This window comes from Ambystoma mexicanum, chromosome 2p (assembly GCF_040938575.1).
Source record: "Ambystoma mexicanum isolate Mex_15411 chromosome 2p, UKY_AmexF1_1, whole genome shotgun sequence".
Taxonomy (NCBI): Eukaryota; Metazoa; Chordata; class Amphibia; order Caudata; family Ambystomatidae; genus Ambystoma; species Ambystoma mexicanum.
This window is the reverse complement of record NC_090923.1, coordinates 798005274-798021219: the sequence shown is the minus strand read 5'-3', so window position 1 is coordinate 798021219 and position 15946 is coordinate 798005274. Positions and strand designations below refer to the sequence as shown.

Here is a 15946-nt window from a genome sequence, read left to right as displayed (position 1 = left end):
ATGGCCAGACCACGAGGCTCCTTTGTCTTGTCCACTGACCGTCTTGCTCCCTTCACCTTCCCCAGGTCGAGCGACCCGGGGCCTTCCTTATTTGGGCATGTACTTTCCCGCAAAACGTGGTTGCTTTCGCGGGCTTCTACATGTCGTTTGTGTGCCTCCAGGGTGTGGGCTGGGATGTCTGGTCCCAATACACATCCTGGGTGCCAGAGAGTCTAGGGTAGTGTGAATGCCTGGGACCACTGTGGTCCGTGATTGGTCCACGTATGGTATGTGTGTTGATGAGCGGATCTCCCATTGGCTCCCCTCCGTTTTGGCGCGAAGGGAACCGTGGATAAGAGGGAGCTGGAAACACCACTACCATGTCGATCTCCTGAGTTCTCACGAACGAAGGAATACAGGAGCCAAGTATCCTGCAACCACGAGGCTGGACCGAGGAATCGCTGGTGACCAGCTGAAGGAATCCTCCTTTGCACTGCTGTCGTCCTGTGAAACCCTTTCCTCCTTTGATCGAACCAGAAGGCCTGTACTGGTGCTTCGACCTTTGGAATAGCAGGAACAGCTATTCCCGGCGACTTCATCATCTCCTGCCAAGTAAGCCTTCGGAAGTGTCTCTGGGCCATCCAGTTGACTGACCAGCTTACAAGGGAGTCCTGCTCTGTAACTGCCGCCAGGTTGTGTTGTATTCCGAGTCCTTGTCACTCTCCCACGCTTCGTACACTTGGCGTTCCCAAGTCTGAAGGGAGGAGTGTACATTTGGCTCGAATACACACGGCCGCTCCGTTGTCCTGCTGCGGCAACAAACTGTGCTGGTTTCGTCGATTGGGACGTCTTTTTGCTCTACACGACTACGAGGCGTTCCCTGCTCTTCTGAACCTGCCAGCTGCTGAAACTAACGTGGAGAAGCCTGGGTCTGCTTGCTTCGGGGACCGGTGAGTAGTTTAGCTAGGATCTGGTCGCCCTCCTGCAGTATCCCATTGCTTTTCCCTGCTGTGTAAAAACAGCACCCTTTTGGCCGTACTCGCGCTCTGCTTCTGCCCGCTGTGGAGGCTGCGCTTGAGTTGCGGAACCTGTTCTCCTTCTGCTGTGCACTAACCCGAACTGCCTGACTTCCTCCGAAGAGCTTCCCCTTTTGCCCGTTGGCACCGGCGTGGCAGGTACTTTGAGCACAAGGCTCCACTCTTCGCAGGGCTCGGACTTCCATCTAGTTAGGTGCCTCTGAAGGCGAACTCAGTCTAAAGCGTTATCGCACTGCCTGTTTTCCTTTCCTTTCAGGTGGACTACATATTTCGTGCTTTAAACGCTTGCGACTGTGTATTTGTATATATATTGTGTTGATATGGTATGTGTTGGTTTAATATTGTGATATTGTGATTTTCTCGCTACGGTCATTGTTTTAAAGGCCTTAAAATAAATGTGTATATATTTTTGATATAACAACTGTTTGGAGTAGTTTGTAAGCGCTCTTGCTTTGTGTGCTCACTGCGGGCTTTCAGTCACCCTCACCCCTCTTGAGACCTAGTCTTGACCGCCGCGATCGCTACCTTGATTGGTCTGGCTCGTCCAGAGGTTACCCTGTTCCAAGTAATTAGGTTGGCCTTCTGAACTTCTGCGCCACCAGGACAGAGTTCAGAAATCCGTCTTAACACTCGTGCACCAAAATATTTGTAAACCGTGAGCGGCTCGGATGTCGCATTTACCTTCTTCACAACTCCTATCCCGAATCGGCTGCATTGATGTGCTTCGAGCGTTTCCGTGCTCCGGTCCGGGTCATCATTCAGTGTCTCCCCCTGCCAATCCTTGTTGAACTCCTCTGGCAAATGATTGCAGGTCTTCGCGTGTTACATTCCTTTGGGACAGTATGCGTCTGGTTGGGCTGGAGCTATTCGATATTCGGGCGCTCCATGCTCCACCCATCCAGCTCTGTTTGCTTGCCCTTGGAGTAGCGGGACAGCGAGCGATCAGCCTCTGACTCAATCCAGCTTGTTTTGTCCTTACAGCGGGGCTGCACGGTCAACCTTCCTGCTGCGCTACATTGTCAGTCCGTGATACACTGAAGCTGCAGCTGATCCTTTGTTCTGTGTGCGCTGCCATTTTCTATCCTGAAGCCGTAGTGTTCCTTCAAATATTGCGTCCGTTTTGCTGCATTTCTGCTCCGCTGGGCTTGCGAAAACACAATCCCGTTGTGCACTGTGTGTTCCCACAGCGAAATCTTCATTTCTGGTGCAATTGTAGTATCATCAAAGTGCGTGCGTTTGCAGGATTTTGTCAGATCAGCAGGAGCCTCAGAGAGAAGTGTCCTATCCCATGGCTGCTTAGCCACGCCGCCAACCAGTTTGCAATAAATTCATGTTTTTTTTTTTTTCCATTCAATGCCCTGCTGCCAATAATCAAACAGCAGCCCCCTCCAGTGTGCTTGCAGGCACTCTTTAGCTAGAGGGAGCTTGTGTTTGTTTACTGCGTCAGAGCAGTGAATTCTAAACATACACACTGTGGCTTTATAACTTTCATTAGACTGTAACATGGCAGTCTTATGAAAGTTATAACCCCACTGGCAAACACCCTGTTTAGCCGACTGGAAGTAGAAATTCAGCAAAACGGGAAATGGTTATACAATCTCAATTGTGCAAATAATAAGAGTACGAATGGCCTGGAGTCACGAACACTTGCGCTATACAAGAGTGTATGTGCAATGTACTCTGGACATAAATCTTTTGTTAAACTGGCACCAGGTCTGAACTTTTACCAGTTATCCTAGAAGTATTTTATCTGCCATGCTTAAAGGCTCCTTAAACTGTTTGTTCATTGCCAACCCACACTTATAAGGTTTCTTCCTAGTTCAATATTATCCATCGCTTGTTTGCCTGATGTAATTATGGAGAAAATGTTGTATGATTCTATGTGAATGGAAATATGAAAGACTACTGTGAAAGCCTGTGTACACGGCCGAAGTGCGTAAGGAGAGACCTTTCCAGAGTGCTAATTTATTATGTGGTATATTTGGTTGTAATTGTAATTCCCGCTTATTCCTTAAGGCAACAGCTCCGTCTAGCAGTGACAACAGTGAATTGCACAGTCTCTACTGTGCAGGATTGCATTTTTTATTATTATTGTATGTGTGAATGTCCAAGATCATGAGTTGAAGCTTTGGTCAGGGTTCCTACTTGCGCTTGGAAGAGCCTATTTAGTTTGATGCCAACAAGTACTGGGAGCTCCTTTTAACGCCCGTGGAAAATTGGCATCATACAAACATGTCTCTAATGTTAACTCTGTACGTTTGGGGAATGTGTATAAAGGAGAATCAAGGGCACATCCTAGGGACATTTGAAGCATAATGTAACGTATGCAATTGGCAAAAATGTATAGTTTGCATCTTATGCACAAGTTAGATTTGAGGCACTCGGTTTGTTAGCTACTGGTTACCTAGATGTAGCTCGTGCCTGTCGGTTGATTGTGGCTTACCCGGGTTCTGCTTTTGTACCTGCTTATTAAATCTTAAATTGTCCCGGTTTCATTTTATCAGCCACAGAGGTTCTTCTCTCAGTAGATAACTTCTCACATAATCCTAAATTCCTTGATGACCGACTGTTCTTCTCTAAAAGACGGTTTATCTAGTTCTTCTTTTACTATTGTAAGGATTCCCCATTTCAGTTTTTTCCCCTTCATACTGAATGTTTTCTGTTATTTGAACTGACTGTTCTGTTTTTTTTTTGTTTTTTACCCTTTTACCCTTTTCCTCTCCGGCTTGCGTTTGGGCAAATTTGGATACACACAATGCATTGCTCTTGTGGCTCTGAACTTGAGGTGAACATCCAGTGATGGCTACTGGATGGCACTGTGGCATGTGCGAATTAGCTCAGATGGCTTATTCTACTCTCTCTCCTCGCTAAAATCTTATAATCTAAGCCTGTCTTTAGTGTACCGCTTTGACTTTTGTTTATTCAATAATTTCAAGACTTCCTTTTACCCATCTGTGTTTTTGCTTTGCCCTCCCTATCGTCCTGCGAAGCTCACATTTTTGTTGGATCGGTCACAGGATGGCACTTATTTTCTTATGGTCCACTCTACAAGACTGAAGTAATCTACCTCCATGCTCTTTTTACTCCACACCCCCACTTCCTTATGTTTCTTCCATTGGGCCCCTACATTTTTCAACCCATTCAACAAAGCTTACATTTGGATCCTCTTCGATCGCGATGTCAAACGTCACCAATTCATCACTTTCATCCAAGGCTCAACCTACTTATCAGGAAAATATTTCTACTTCTTATCTATCGCTCCAATAAATATGTAATCGCCATCTTTTCGACTTGGTCCGCTTTAGTATGCTAGCTTCCTCCTCGGCTTCCCTTATGTACTCTCTTACCTCCTCTCCCCCACTTGGCAAAATCGTCAACTTTGCATCTCGCAAAAGGGGCATCCTCCCCTGCTCATACCCACCTCTCCTACCCCATATTTTTTCCCCGCCTCCATAATACAAATGGATCATCAGGTTCTGTCTTCAAATTCCTTCCTTTTTAAAAAAAAATCAATTTTTACGCTTTTGCTCCGCCGGCACCTTACTCACCCTCTCGGTTCTCATTAGTCCACATGCTGCCTGTTGCTTCTGATTCTTTTATCCCGTGGACCTTTTTTCTCTGGTGTTCCTGCCTCCATGGTATTAAAAATATCACAGGTATCAATGCCTTCAAAACTGTCTTAAAATTCCAGTTTCTTTCCCTGGAAAGTTAACCTTACTTAACCAGGTGTATCGTCCCTCCTGCTTGACCTTTCTTACTATAGTTGTATGTTCTGTATATTTATGATTTCTAGTTTTCAGTTGTTGTGGTTTCTTTTTTAGTTTTTCTTAAAAAAACAATTCTTGTTTTTCAATGTTTTCAACAAATTTGTATACCAGGGTTTCCCATTTTTGACACCCTAAATATTTGCAGACAACTGTTTTTACAGTGATAGCAATGAAAACATCTATTATCTGATCACATTGTGTATGAAGTTATATGTAGCAGAATTGTTTTCCTCTCAGGTAAAATATTGCTTTTGTTATATATGCACTTTCTCAATTGCCACTCGCTTCATGGTCCTAAGTGGGTTCTTTTCTCTTCATTAACTCCAGAAAGTCAAAAGATTGGCTTTGCTGCAAGTTTAAGGAAAGAATGGCCTCAAAATTTTGTTTTTCTGCGGTTCACTGAAAGTGCAGGAAAAAAGGTCGGGAGGACACCCTTTCTTTTAAAATAAAAAGCTCAAGCCATTTGTAGGCAGTGTGAAGTTAATTAAAGTCCTGCATAGGTTGCGATGTGCAGTAGACGAATTGGGTGTTGAGGAAGGGTCTGTGTGAAACTTGGATGGTAGGATTGGTCTGGAAAAAGTGCACATTAATTTTTGCTACACTAAAACTACAGGGCTGAAGCAGTGAAATGTAAAGGAAAAACATTAGGGGTTGGCCTTGTTTAGCTCCTTACCATGCTCTTGGTGCATGTATAGTGCAGATAAGGGTGGCTCGTCCCTGAAGCCACCTTGACCACATAGTTTTACAGTGGTCTTGGTGACCTAGGGGACAGTTACTCTCTCTCTGGGAAAGCCCAGAGGGGAAGCCAACCTGGATGCGGCAGAATGGAATGGCATTGTCGAGTGACCAGAATGTGTGGACTCCTGAAGTACTGAAGATGTTGAAGCGAAGATGATGGCAATGGAATCCAAACATGCAAAAGGTAAGCAAGGAAGCAGGAACTAAGAAGAAGGCCAAACAGGAAGTTGCAGAGAAGAACGGCCGATTGGAGCAAGCAGCAGACTGGGGACGGGGATGGACTGGGGAAGCAGCAAGCCAGGTGGGAGCAGAATTGAGGCAAGTAGAATCCAGAGAGGGAAGTCGAGGAGAAGGGATATTATGCAGGAAAGGCACACAACATGATATGCTAGCGTTGCGACTCACTGGGCTGAGCCTCGCGCCTACTATAAACAGTGCACAAGCTCCAACGCATTCAGCTGCAGCGCTGTGCCCCATGTCATGGCGCCATTCCAAAAAAGCGCTGAATGTAGATGCCGGCGGTGCTGGTGAGGGCGCGATGGCAATGGCGGACGCAACCCAGCTTAACTACTAGTAAGCAGATCCATGAGCCAGACACATTTTTCAACAGTTTTAACTACATTTCACTTCATACTGTAATATTGTGACCGTTTATGTACTGTATGTAGCCTATGTTGTCAATCTCTGCCATACCCATTCTATGCCCCAAGTGTAACTGTCCCATTAGCATCATTATCACTACTTGCTCAATTAACACTTTTGCTTCTATAGAGCACCCTGCAACAGAATTTCGCTGTTGTGTTAAGTGTCCTGTTTCTGATCAAAGTGCTTGCATTCTTGTTTTAATCATTACAGATATATAAAGTATAAAAAGATTCTATGGTGATTATCAGTATTATCCTTCAACTAGAATGACTGCTTTTAAAACTTAAACTGTTGCTCCCCTTAGTCCTGTGGCCCTGCCTGAAGGCTGCTTATTTGAAATCCGTTTGTCCATGTTTAAAATGGAGGCCATGCAGTGTTTGCTGTTAATTCAGGGCGTGGTTGGTTGGGCTTCTATCTTGTCTGAGCAGGAACTCAAAGATCGCAGAAGGGTATGGTATTACGATTCTATGACTCTCTACACCTCAGCAGTGGGAGGCACCTGGATACCTTGCAAATTCCTAAAAATCCTACAAGACTTGCAGGGCGAGTTCCTTAGATTACATGCTTGACCTAAGAGAAATACACTTGCCACATGGTGATGTGTGAACAAATATTTACCAGTGCTTTCTGTAAAACGGTGCATGTCACCACAATACCCTTCATATTTAGTGCAATGTGGTCATCCAAAGATCAGCCATTGCCCAGTCTTAACTTTTATTTGTCATTAATTGCAAGCAGGGTTTGATTGCAGTAAATGTCAGATAAAAGTTCCAAACGTCCTCGTACTCGTCACCAAGGTCTAGTACCAGGCAAGTGGTACTCCCCTTCATAAAACCTCCTTGCCAATGCAAGTGGGCTGTTAGATGTTGAGAGCTCTGATTCTGTCATCCTGGGAACATGGATGGCACTGGATATTTTCTGGCGCACCTTTGTTACTCTGCCCATGTTTCTTTCTGTTCACATCCCTTCGATCATTGGGGTGTGGTTGCTTTTATTAGTTTGGTGTGCTGACTGTCTGTAGTCCCTACCCTAGAGGATCAAAACTCATTTCCACCCATTTTCACTGTTCCCCCTACTCTCGTATCAGATTTGGAGTATGGTGCCTAATTAGAATGCTCTTAGAATGCTGACATTTCAGTCTTCCTGAGCAGCACACACGGTATCTGCCATGCATTCTTGAAAAAGGACGTTGCACGTAATCTGGGGCAAACTGTCTTTCTGGAATGCGTGGACTGCAAAACGGCAGAGGCCGGTGGAGGTTAGAAAGTGCGGCATGAAATCAGTTGAGGAGGCGGATGGGGAGTGGTTGGGGTAAACGGATGATGTGATGTGATGTGAGGGGAGGTTGGAGGCAGTGGCTGTGGTTCGGGAGAGGGTGGGCAAAGTAAACGGTGGGGGTTTCCGGAGTTGTCCCCAGAGGGAGACGGTGGCTTTGAGCCGGGCATATAGAGGAAAAATAAATGTGTTGCAACGTCTGTTGCGCAATAGACCTAGTGCATTACGAGTTGCACAGTGTTCATTTTGAAAAGCCTGTGTCAGACCATTAACCATAAAATACCTTGTTTGTGTTAAGTATTCTCAGATCTTATACTATACTCGTATATTGCATTTTTACACTTTTCTAAATCTGTCATTTTATCAACAATTTGAAGCTAACTCTGATTAGTGTTTGTTTATTTTTGTGTTTTCAGGTGAAAGATGAAGAGAAATTCCTTGCCAAGCTGGGATGCACCGATGCCCAAACAGTAAAGGTTTTGTCCATATTTGGTAACACTGGGGATGGCAAGTCCCACACTCTTAACCACATGTTCTTTGGTGGCCAGGAGGTCTTCAAAACCTCACCCAGCCAGGACTCCTGTACTGTAGGTGTCTGGGCAGCCTATGACCCTGCGCTTTCACTCATCATCCTAGACACAGAGGGCCTCCTGGGGGCCACAGGGAAGCAGAACCAGCGCCTAAGGCTGCTATTGAAGATCCTGGCTGTGTCTGACATTGTCATTTATCGGACCAAAGCAGAACGGCTGCACAATGACATGTTCTATTTCCTTGGCAATGCTTCAGAGGCATACCTGAAGTTTTTCACCCGAGAACTGAAGGCTTTGTCCAAACGCTGCGGATTGGAGGTGTCACTGTCCAGCCTGGGACCAGCAGCCATTGTTTTTCAGGAAACCTCACGGACCACCTTACTGGGGAATGGTAGGTGTCACTAATGGTGCTCTATATCTGAAAAGGCGTCCAGGTAAAACATGGAAATTGTAGGGACCCAACTGTTCACGTAAGATATACAATTAAATTGTTTTTATTTAAATGTTAGATTTCATTATCCAATTGGAAAAGGCATTTTCCGCATACCGTGACTCTCCATCATGATTGCAATAATCTTTTTTTTCTTTTTTTCTCGTTTCCTCTTTCGTGTCCCTTCCAAGTTAAGGGTGTGACACATACAAGCATTGCAAAATAAAGTTGATTTCGCTTTGCTGAATCGCTCCACATGATGATTTCATATTACAGTTGATATGTCGTTATTCATTTCCAATTTTCTATGACTCCGATTTTGTGTTTGAGTAAAGATTGATCTGCCTCCTGGGAATCAGTCAGAAAGTGGATAGCTTCCTAAAGTAAGGCAAGATGCTCAAGCTATTTGTAATTATTTAAGAACTGGCTGTCGTTTCAAACAGAAAGTAGGCAGCAACAAAAAGCAGAGGCAGTCCTAGGGCAAGGTGCCTATACTGGATGGTAAAGGTGTACACATGGTAGCATAAACAAGGAACAGTCGGACATTACGATATTTGTACCATTGAGAGCCTAAGGGCATGCTTTGCATAATTAAAAATGACATATAGTACTGTGAGAGTGGAATGCAAGGAGGTGCGTGGGGCGGTTAGTTTGGATAGGAGGGTGAAGGGGATTGGCAGGGAGTCTTCCTTTACAGCAAGTGGCGTTTGAGCCTTGTTTTGAACATGTCCACTGAAGCTGTGGCTTTGATCGCTGGGGGAGATCATTTCAGTGGAGTGGGGCGAGTAGGGAAAAGGAGCACAAGTGAGAGGAGAAGGACAGAGAGTGTGGGGGGACTGATGGGTTGTGAAGAGTTAGGGCAGAGAGGTTGAGAGGGACGAGAGAACAGTGAGATGCATTCAGTGAAGTAGTGGGAGAGAAGACAGTGCGTGGATTAATAGACGAGTAGCAAGCAGTTATGGTGAGCCATCCACTATTGTGACGTTGGAGGTTGGGAGGATCTGCGTAGGTTGAAAAGTGTGCATATCGTACATTTGAGGATTTTAAAGGGAGCAAAAGAGTAGCGGGATCGACCAAGAAGTAGGCTCACACAGTACTCCTGTTTGCTGAGCACAAGAGTGCAGGTAATGGTTTTAGTTTGAGTTCTGTGTGAGGTCTGGGTGGATTTATATAGGAGATTGAATCTGACTGCAGTGACTGTGATGGACTGCTAGAGTTTCTGGTTGCTGTAGAAGAGAACCCGAAATGTGTGGGCACTGTTTTAGGAGATTAGGGGGAAAGTGATTGGAGTTTGCATGGAGGCACTTTAAAAATGCAAATAAAATAAATGATATCTAGCGTTTTGTAAATTCTTTGTGTTGGAACGGTAACTGTTGCATGAAGGGCAGTCTATTTTTGCACACTTATTTTGAATGCACTGTGTGTGTTTGCTGAAAATTACAAATAATTCAACCATAGTTACATTGCACTGAAACATTAGTAAGCTTGACTTCAGTTTTGGGCGTATAGAAGGGGCTGTTGGTCTGTTTTCTGCAGTGGTTTATGGTCTCATGTGCCGCTAAGTCAGTCTTCTCAATACTTCGTTCCTCTTTCTAACAAGGTAGGTCTGATGTTTGAGGCTACTCGGACAGTTGCATCTAAGCATTCAATGGGATGGCAGAGAATAGAAAGGGCCGTCTCCAACGAGCTGGGGATTGGTTGGTGATTTACTCGGGAGATTGACACAGACGAGAGGATGTATTAATAAATAGCAGTGCCTACTACTTTGGACCTTTTATTTTTAATGTGATAGTTTATAGATAAACTTTACACATATAATAATATAAAATACATAAATAATTCAGTAATCTATTCAAGAGAATCAAACCAATAATATAAAAATCAAACCAATAAAATGATTTTTTTTAAAAAACATATAACATATATTAGTCCCAACCAACTGTACAAAACCAAATATGATTAAAATGCTAGCTCTTAACATACTGATACTTAAATGCTACTTAAATGGTGATAGCCAGTCGTTTTTCGACCACCAGCCAGACATTATACATTGCTAATAGGCGCCCCATGTGCTGTGAATTTACGCTACTCCACCAGAAAGCCAATTCAGAGATACATTCGTGATTATGTACATATTTCCCGTAGTAAACCTGGTATATGGACAATAGCTCAGGGCAACCAGTTAATACATGCCTCCCTGACTCAACCACTAACTGATTTTGACATATTCTGCAATATCTTTCCAACTGTTATACCTGGTTAATAATGCCTGTACACGCCAGAACCGGTAGATGATTCATCCTAAGTAACACAATGAATCGTTTAAGTCTGACTGCTGAGCAGATATTAAGGTAAGGCTGTGGTTCTTTATATGAATACAGTATGTACTTAGTGAATTAGTAGGATTTTAATTTCTCTAAGTGAGCAAAATTTGATAGCCAGTCATGCAACTCCGATTTTTTTGTAAGTGCCCTCTTAGTTTCAAAGGAGAACCCATCAGATTGAACATACCATCCAATGTCACTCAACTATCGGTCGGCCTTGTCTTTAAGTGCAAGGCCCTTTTGGACCTTTTGCCATGCAGAGTTGTCTTCCCTGTCTGACGGCCCTGTCGGGGGGGAAATTCTGCCGGGGTCGGCCGGACCGTCCGCAGACCTCCAGGCAGGGAGGCCCCAACTCCTCCCGTGTGTATCCCAGATAAGATGAGATAGAGTATGAGACGCACACAAGGAGCAAGGTGACTCTGCTGTTTATTAGACAAAACGGCAGGGATGGGTCAAGGAGCGCACGCGTTCGTCCTGACACACACTCAATCGTGGGGCTCGCAGGCCCTTTTTACTGTATTATGACGCGCTACTTGCGTCACTTCAGAAAGTTAACAAAAAACCTATCGCCACTCTTAATTGGGTGTTCGAGTGGTAGGGTTAGTATAGCACACATATAGAGAAAGATATTAGTGGACAAGGTGTAGTCAGGTGGTATATCTGGGTTGTCCCTACAATTAGATACATGAAAATTGTTACATGAAGGCTCCTGAGGATTGGCTAAATGTGCTGGCGTCAGTGATAAGAGCCCCATGTTCTGATTGGTGCGCCCGTGAGCTTCCCAGCCTGGGACCACCGTCGTTCCCAGCTCTCGGTGTACCTGTAAGTTGCAACAATGTTTCACTATGGGTACATGCAGACAATGTGAGGACTTATTCATAGCTAGACGGGGTACCGTTCCCACTGTTGCAGATGTCCATTGAGCCTTTCAAGTGTATCTGCCAGTGTCTAGTAGCGAGGGATCCAGACGCCTCTGTTCTCCCGGGTTTGGCATCTCGTCAGGTTCGGCTTGATCACGTGGGGAGGGACCGTGAAAGAGGCATAATTCTGCACAATTAATATTGTTTTTCTACTGTGCGTCTGGTTTAATTTGTCGGTGTGACTTTAACGTTGGTGCGCGGAGTGCGAGGTTGCAACATCGTGCCTTTGATGATTTGCTCTTGGAACGTGGGTTTGCAACATTGCGACCTTGGCTGGTTGCTTCGCCAAGCTCATTCTGCAGGATCAGCAACTGACTCTTGTCTTGTTGATGTCCACGGGAGCTCTTGTTTGAGGCCTACTTTGGCCCGGTGCATAAATTGTCCGTTTGGTGCACAGGTGCTTTAGGTTATAGGAGCATATAATTCCATAATCAGTATTGTCTTTATTATATTTCTCATGGTGGTAACTGGTTTCAAAGAGAAGCGTGAGCAAGCTAGTAAAAAGTTCATGACGCGTCTTGCGTTTCCGCATTCTGAAAGCCTATATAAAAATAATAAAGATGCACGTCCGTGAATATGCCTGTCGCCTACGTCATAGCACTGAGTATATTCTTCGTGTAGGTTGGTGTGGGAATGTCCAGTGTGTATATTTGTACAGATGTGCTTCCCGTTGTCTAGGTAGTCATGGCATCTCTAACGACGTGTAGATCTTAGTCTAGTTGATCCGCGCCGCAGGTGTCGGCATGGCCAGTGCGGGCTGCTGGGCAAGCAGATGGACACATCCGTATGTTCCTGTACCGGGGTATCTGGTCGTCTGGTAAATGGGCAAACTCTTCTCGTGGCGGGTGTTTGGGTCGTGACCCTCTAGGCCAAGCGCGAGAGGTGAAGGACGGGAGCCTGGTTTTCCATTCTCCCACTTCAGCCCGGTACAAGGGGACAAGATATGAACTAGGGTTGTAATATAGCTTTATAGACTTGCAGCGACAGCCGTACCGGGCGTTATGGGCCCTGAAGACTGAGTTAATTGCAAGGGCCTTTAACGATGTATGAGGGACCATAACACCCGGTATGGACCGAGCTGCAGGTCTATAAAACTATTAGAACACCCTCAATTTTTAATTAAATTACAATAAATGAGACCCGTTTAATTGAAGTAGAAAAAATTGCCAAATGATACATAAATGTTGCAGCCACATTGACTTGGTTGGGTTTTTGTTTTATAGGGTGGTGGAAGGTGATTGGGTGGGAGGAGCATGCAATTGTGTGTATACCTGCCCAGTGTTCTAATTAAACACATTTCAGGTTTTCTTTTTTTTTTTACACTACGAAAAACGTAAGCATTCAAGCATTGCACATTCACATAGAGTAGCAAAACATTTCCAACGTGCATCTGCACACACAAACTTAGCATGCACATAATTAACTTACATTTTCAAGTTCTTCTTCTTCTCCATTACTCATTCCTCTACAACGGTGCACCGAGGACGTCAGGGTGAGGTTGCATGTTCCTTTATTGCGTGAAATATGCTAGAGGGCAAGTTCCACGCTACTAAAACATTCAGCTTCTCTTTCTCGCCAACATGAAACGCTTTCCTGGATAATGGAAAGCGGTTCTTCCTGCTTCATATAAGTGGGCTCGGCTATGTGGCACAAGTTTGTTCAGAACGTGTAATACGGAACAGAACGAGTTAACTCTTCAAGTTAACTCTTTCCGTTCCGAAATTACACAGACACCAACGCGGCCACTTCACAGCCTTCAATGGGCAGCGGTGAGATCAAAGGTCAGCACCTGCAATTAAAATTGCAGGCTGTAATCAATCTGCGGGTTATACCAGTTTGTATAGCCCACAGATTGACTAATCACGACAGTCAAACATCCTCTAGGGTGTTCTAATTTTCATTATAATGGAGCACAAGATATTGGATGTCCATCAAAACTGGCATAGGTTTTATTGAACACTAAACACCACGTGAGTAAGTCTCCTCTAAAGATGTAGATCAGACACACACGGGAGGATCATTAGGTTAGCAGAGCAACATGTAACATTTTTGGCATTCGAGATAACCAAAAATAAGATCATTTATTGTGATAGTGCGTCTAAAGTAGTTTGCGCCAAAATATCCTTTCCTCGCCTCCTGTATTAGCAATTAGGCTATCGGTTATTACTCCCACAGAAATCTGGAGTCACACTCATTTATTAATGCAACAACGATCCTAGTTGGGCTCTGCACGCTACCTTTTCAGAAGTTACTTTGGAATGTGTGTTTTACTGTGCCCTATATTATTTTTTTATATATATATATATATATATATATATATATATATATATATATATATATATATATATATATTTCACTTGGCAAGTCTAGATTTATACTTGTATTGTTATGTTAAGCTATGTGTGCTTATATAGCGCTGTCAGCCCGTAGGCATCAGGGCGCTGATAACATACAACATATACTGGTTACACCTGGGACACCCAAAATAATCCCAATGGGCTCTTTATTTCCCAACAGTGAAAATTCATTTAAAGAGGCACGTCTTCAGGCATTTCCTGAACATATAATAATTCTTTTCCTTACATCTTGGCACGTTAAGCAATCCTTTGTCTGCTGAGCATAACTGTCTTAAGGGAATGTATCTTACAAATTGCTTCTTGAAGTAGAGAGGGGCATCTCCAAAAATGAACCTATGAATCATGGTCATTGACTTAAAATTCACTCTATCCTCGACTCTTAGCCAATGCAGAGATTTTCTTGGCTCTTGTTATATGGTCCCTGGTTTTTATTCTCTTCACTATACGTACCGTGTCGTTGTCCATGACTTGACACCTAGCAAGATCCTTTTTAGTTGCTCCTAATAACAATGCATTCCCTTAATCTAATCTAGACCATACTATTTCTCTGGAAATGGTTGCAGTATTATCCTCATTCAGATGCGCTCTGATTGCTCTCATGCGGCGTAGGTAGTATGCATCGTTTTTATGCAAATAATTAACCTGAGCTGCTGAGCTCACCAAGGCATCTACCATCATCCCCAGTGTCTTAATCTTGCTTGAAACCTGAATTTTAGCCTCTTTAATACAGAAGATTTTGTACTCCTCTTCTAATTTGGCTCTGGCTGAGCTGGTTCCGAAAATCATGAGCTCTGTTTTCGCGTTATTTAAACACATCCAGTTTTGCTGCATCCATAGGTGTAGTATGCAGTATACTTCCGATATTTTCGCACTATCCCTGGTTTATTCTCTTTCCAATTCAATAACAAGTTGCGTATCGTCGGCGTAATTTGTAAAAAAAGACACCAACATCATCCAACAGGTCACAGAGGCTTCTCATAATATATATTAGAAAGCAACAGAGACAAACTTGCTCCCTGAGGTACACCGAAAATGATTGAAATGGCCTCGGTAAACGTTTCCCCGCAATGCACTCTGGCTTGGCTCTCCGTGAGAAAAGATGTGAGCCAGTCCAGGACAACCAGGGAGCACCCAGCTACTCTTTTTAGCGCTTTTACTAGGAGCTGGTGATCTACCAGGTCAAAGGCAGCGCTAAGGTCAAGCAACATCAGCATCCCTGTTTTACCTCTGTCAACTAACTTGAGCATATGGCTTTGCAGGTCCAACATGGCTGTTTCCATACTATGGACGGCCCTGAAGCCTGATTGTTGTCGATGAAGTGATACCTGATCTTCAATGTGTTTCTGTAATTGATTTGTCACTATTTTATCCAATATCTTTAGGATGAAATTAGAATTGGTAATTGGATGAAGACTACCTGGGTCCTTGGGGTCAAGACCAGCCTTTTTGACCAAAGGCGTGATTGTTACTTTCTTGATTTTCCTTAGGCACTGGTCCTTCTTTAAATGATGCATTCATTATTTTGACCAAGACTGGTGCAAATATTACCTCCAAATATTGGAGGCTTGTACAATTATATAAAATTTGGGATTCTGCCTTCACCAATCCAAACGACTTCAGATAATATCTGAAGGCTCTGCAATATTTGTAGATATATTTTATGACAGTTGTTGCAGTGGGACTATATAGTAGGGAACAATGTGATCCAAAGTGTTTTCTGTAAGACCCTTGCTAATAGTTTGGCGTCCACATTTAGCAATGAAATAGGCCTATATGCCTGGCATTGTGTAGCCACCTGGTTTCAGAATTACCACTATTCCCGCTTTGAGAAATGTAGGTGGAACCTCCCCTATGTCATAGATGGCATTAACGACATTGGCTAACGGCTCTGGCAAAAGCTCCTGGAATTGCTTCTAAAAATCAGCCATATAGCCATCTTCCCTG

General features: G+C 44.0%; 1 protein-coding gene across 3 annotated transcripts in view; it reads left to right on the top strand.

The window, feature by feature from the left end:
* The window catches only part of LOC138566803 (zinc finger FYVE domain-containing protein 1-like), a 730070-nt gene that overhangs the window by 133100 nt on the left and 581024 nt on the right, over positions 1-15946 (top strand). For all 3 annotated transcript variants that reach the window (XM_069644465.1, XM_069644464.1, XM_069644466.1), the window contains one exon: positions 7858-8362. In XM_069644465.1, the coding sequence (XP_069500566.1) occupies positions 7858-8362 (505 nt within the window). The remainder of the gene's footprint in view (positions 1-7857; positions 8363-15946) is intronic.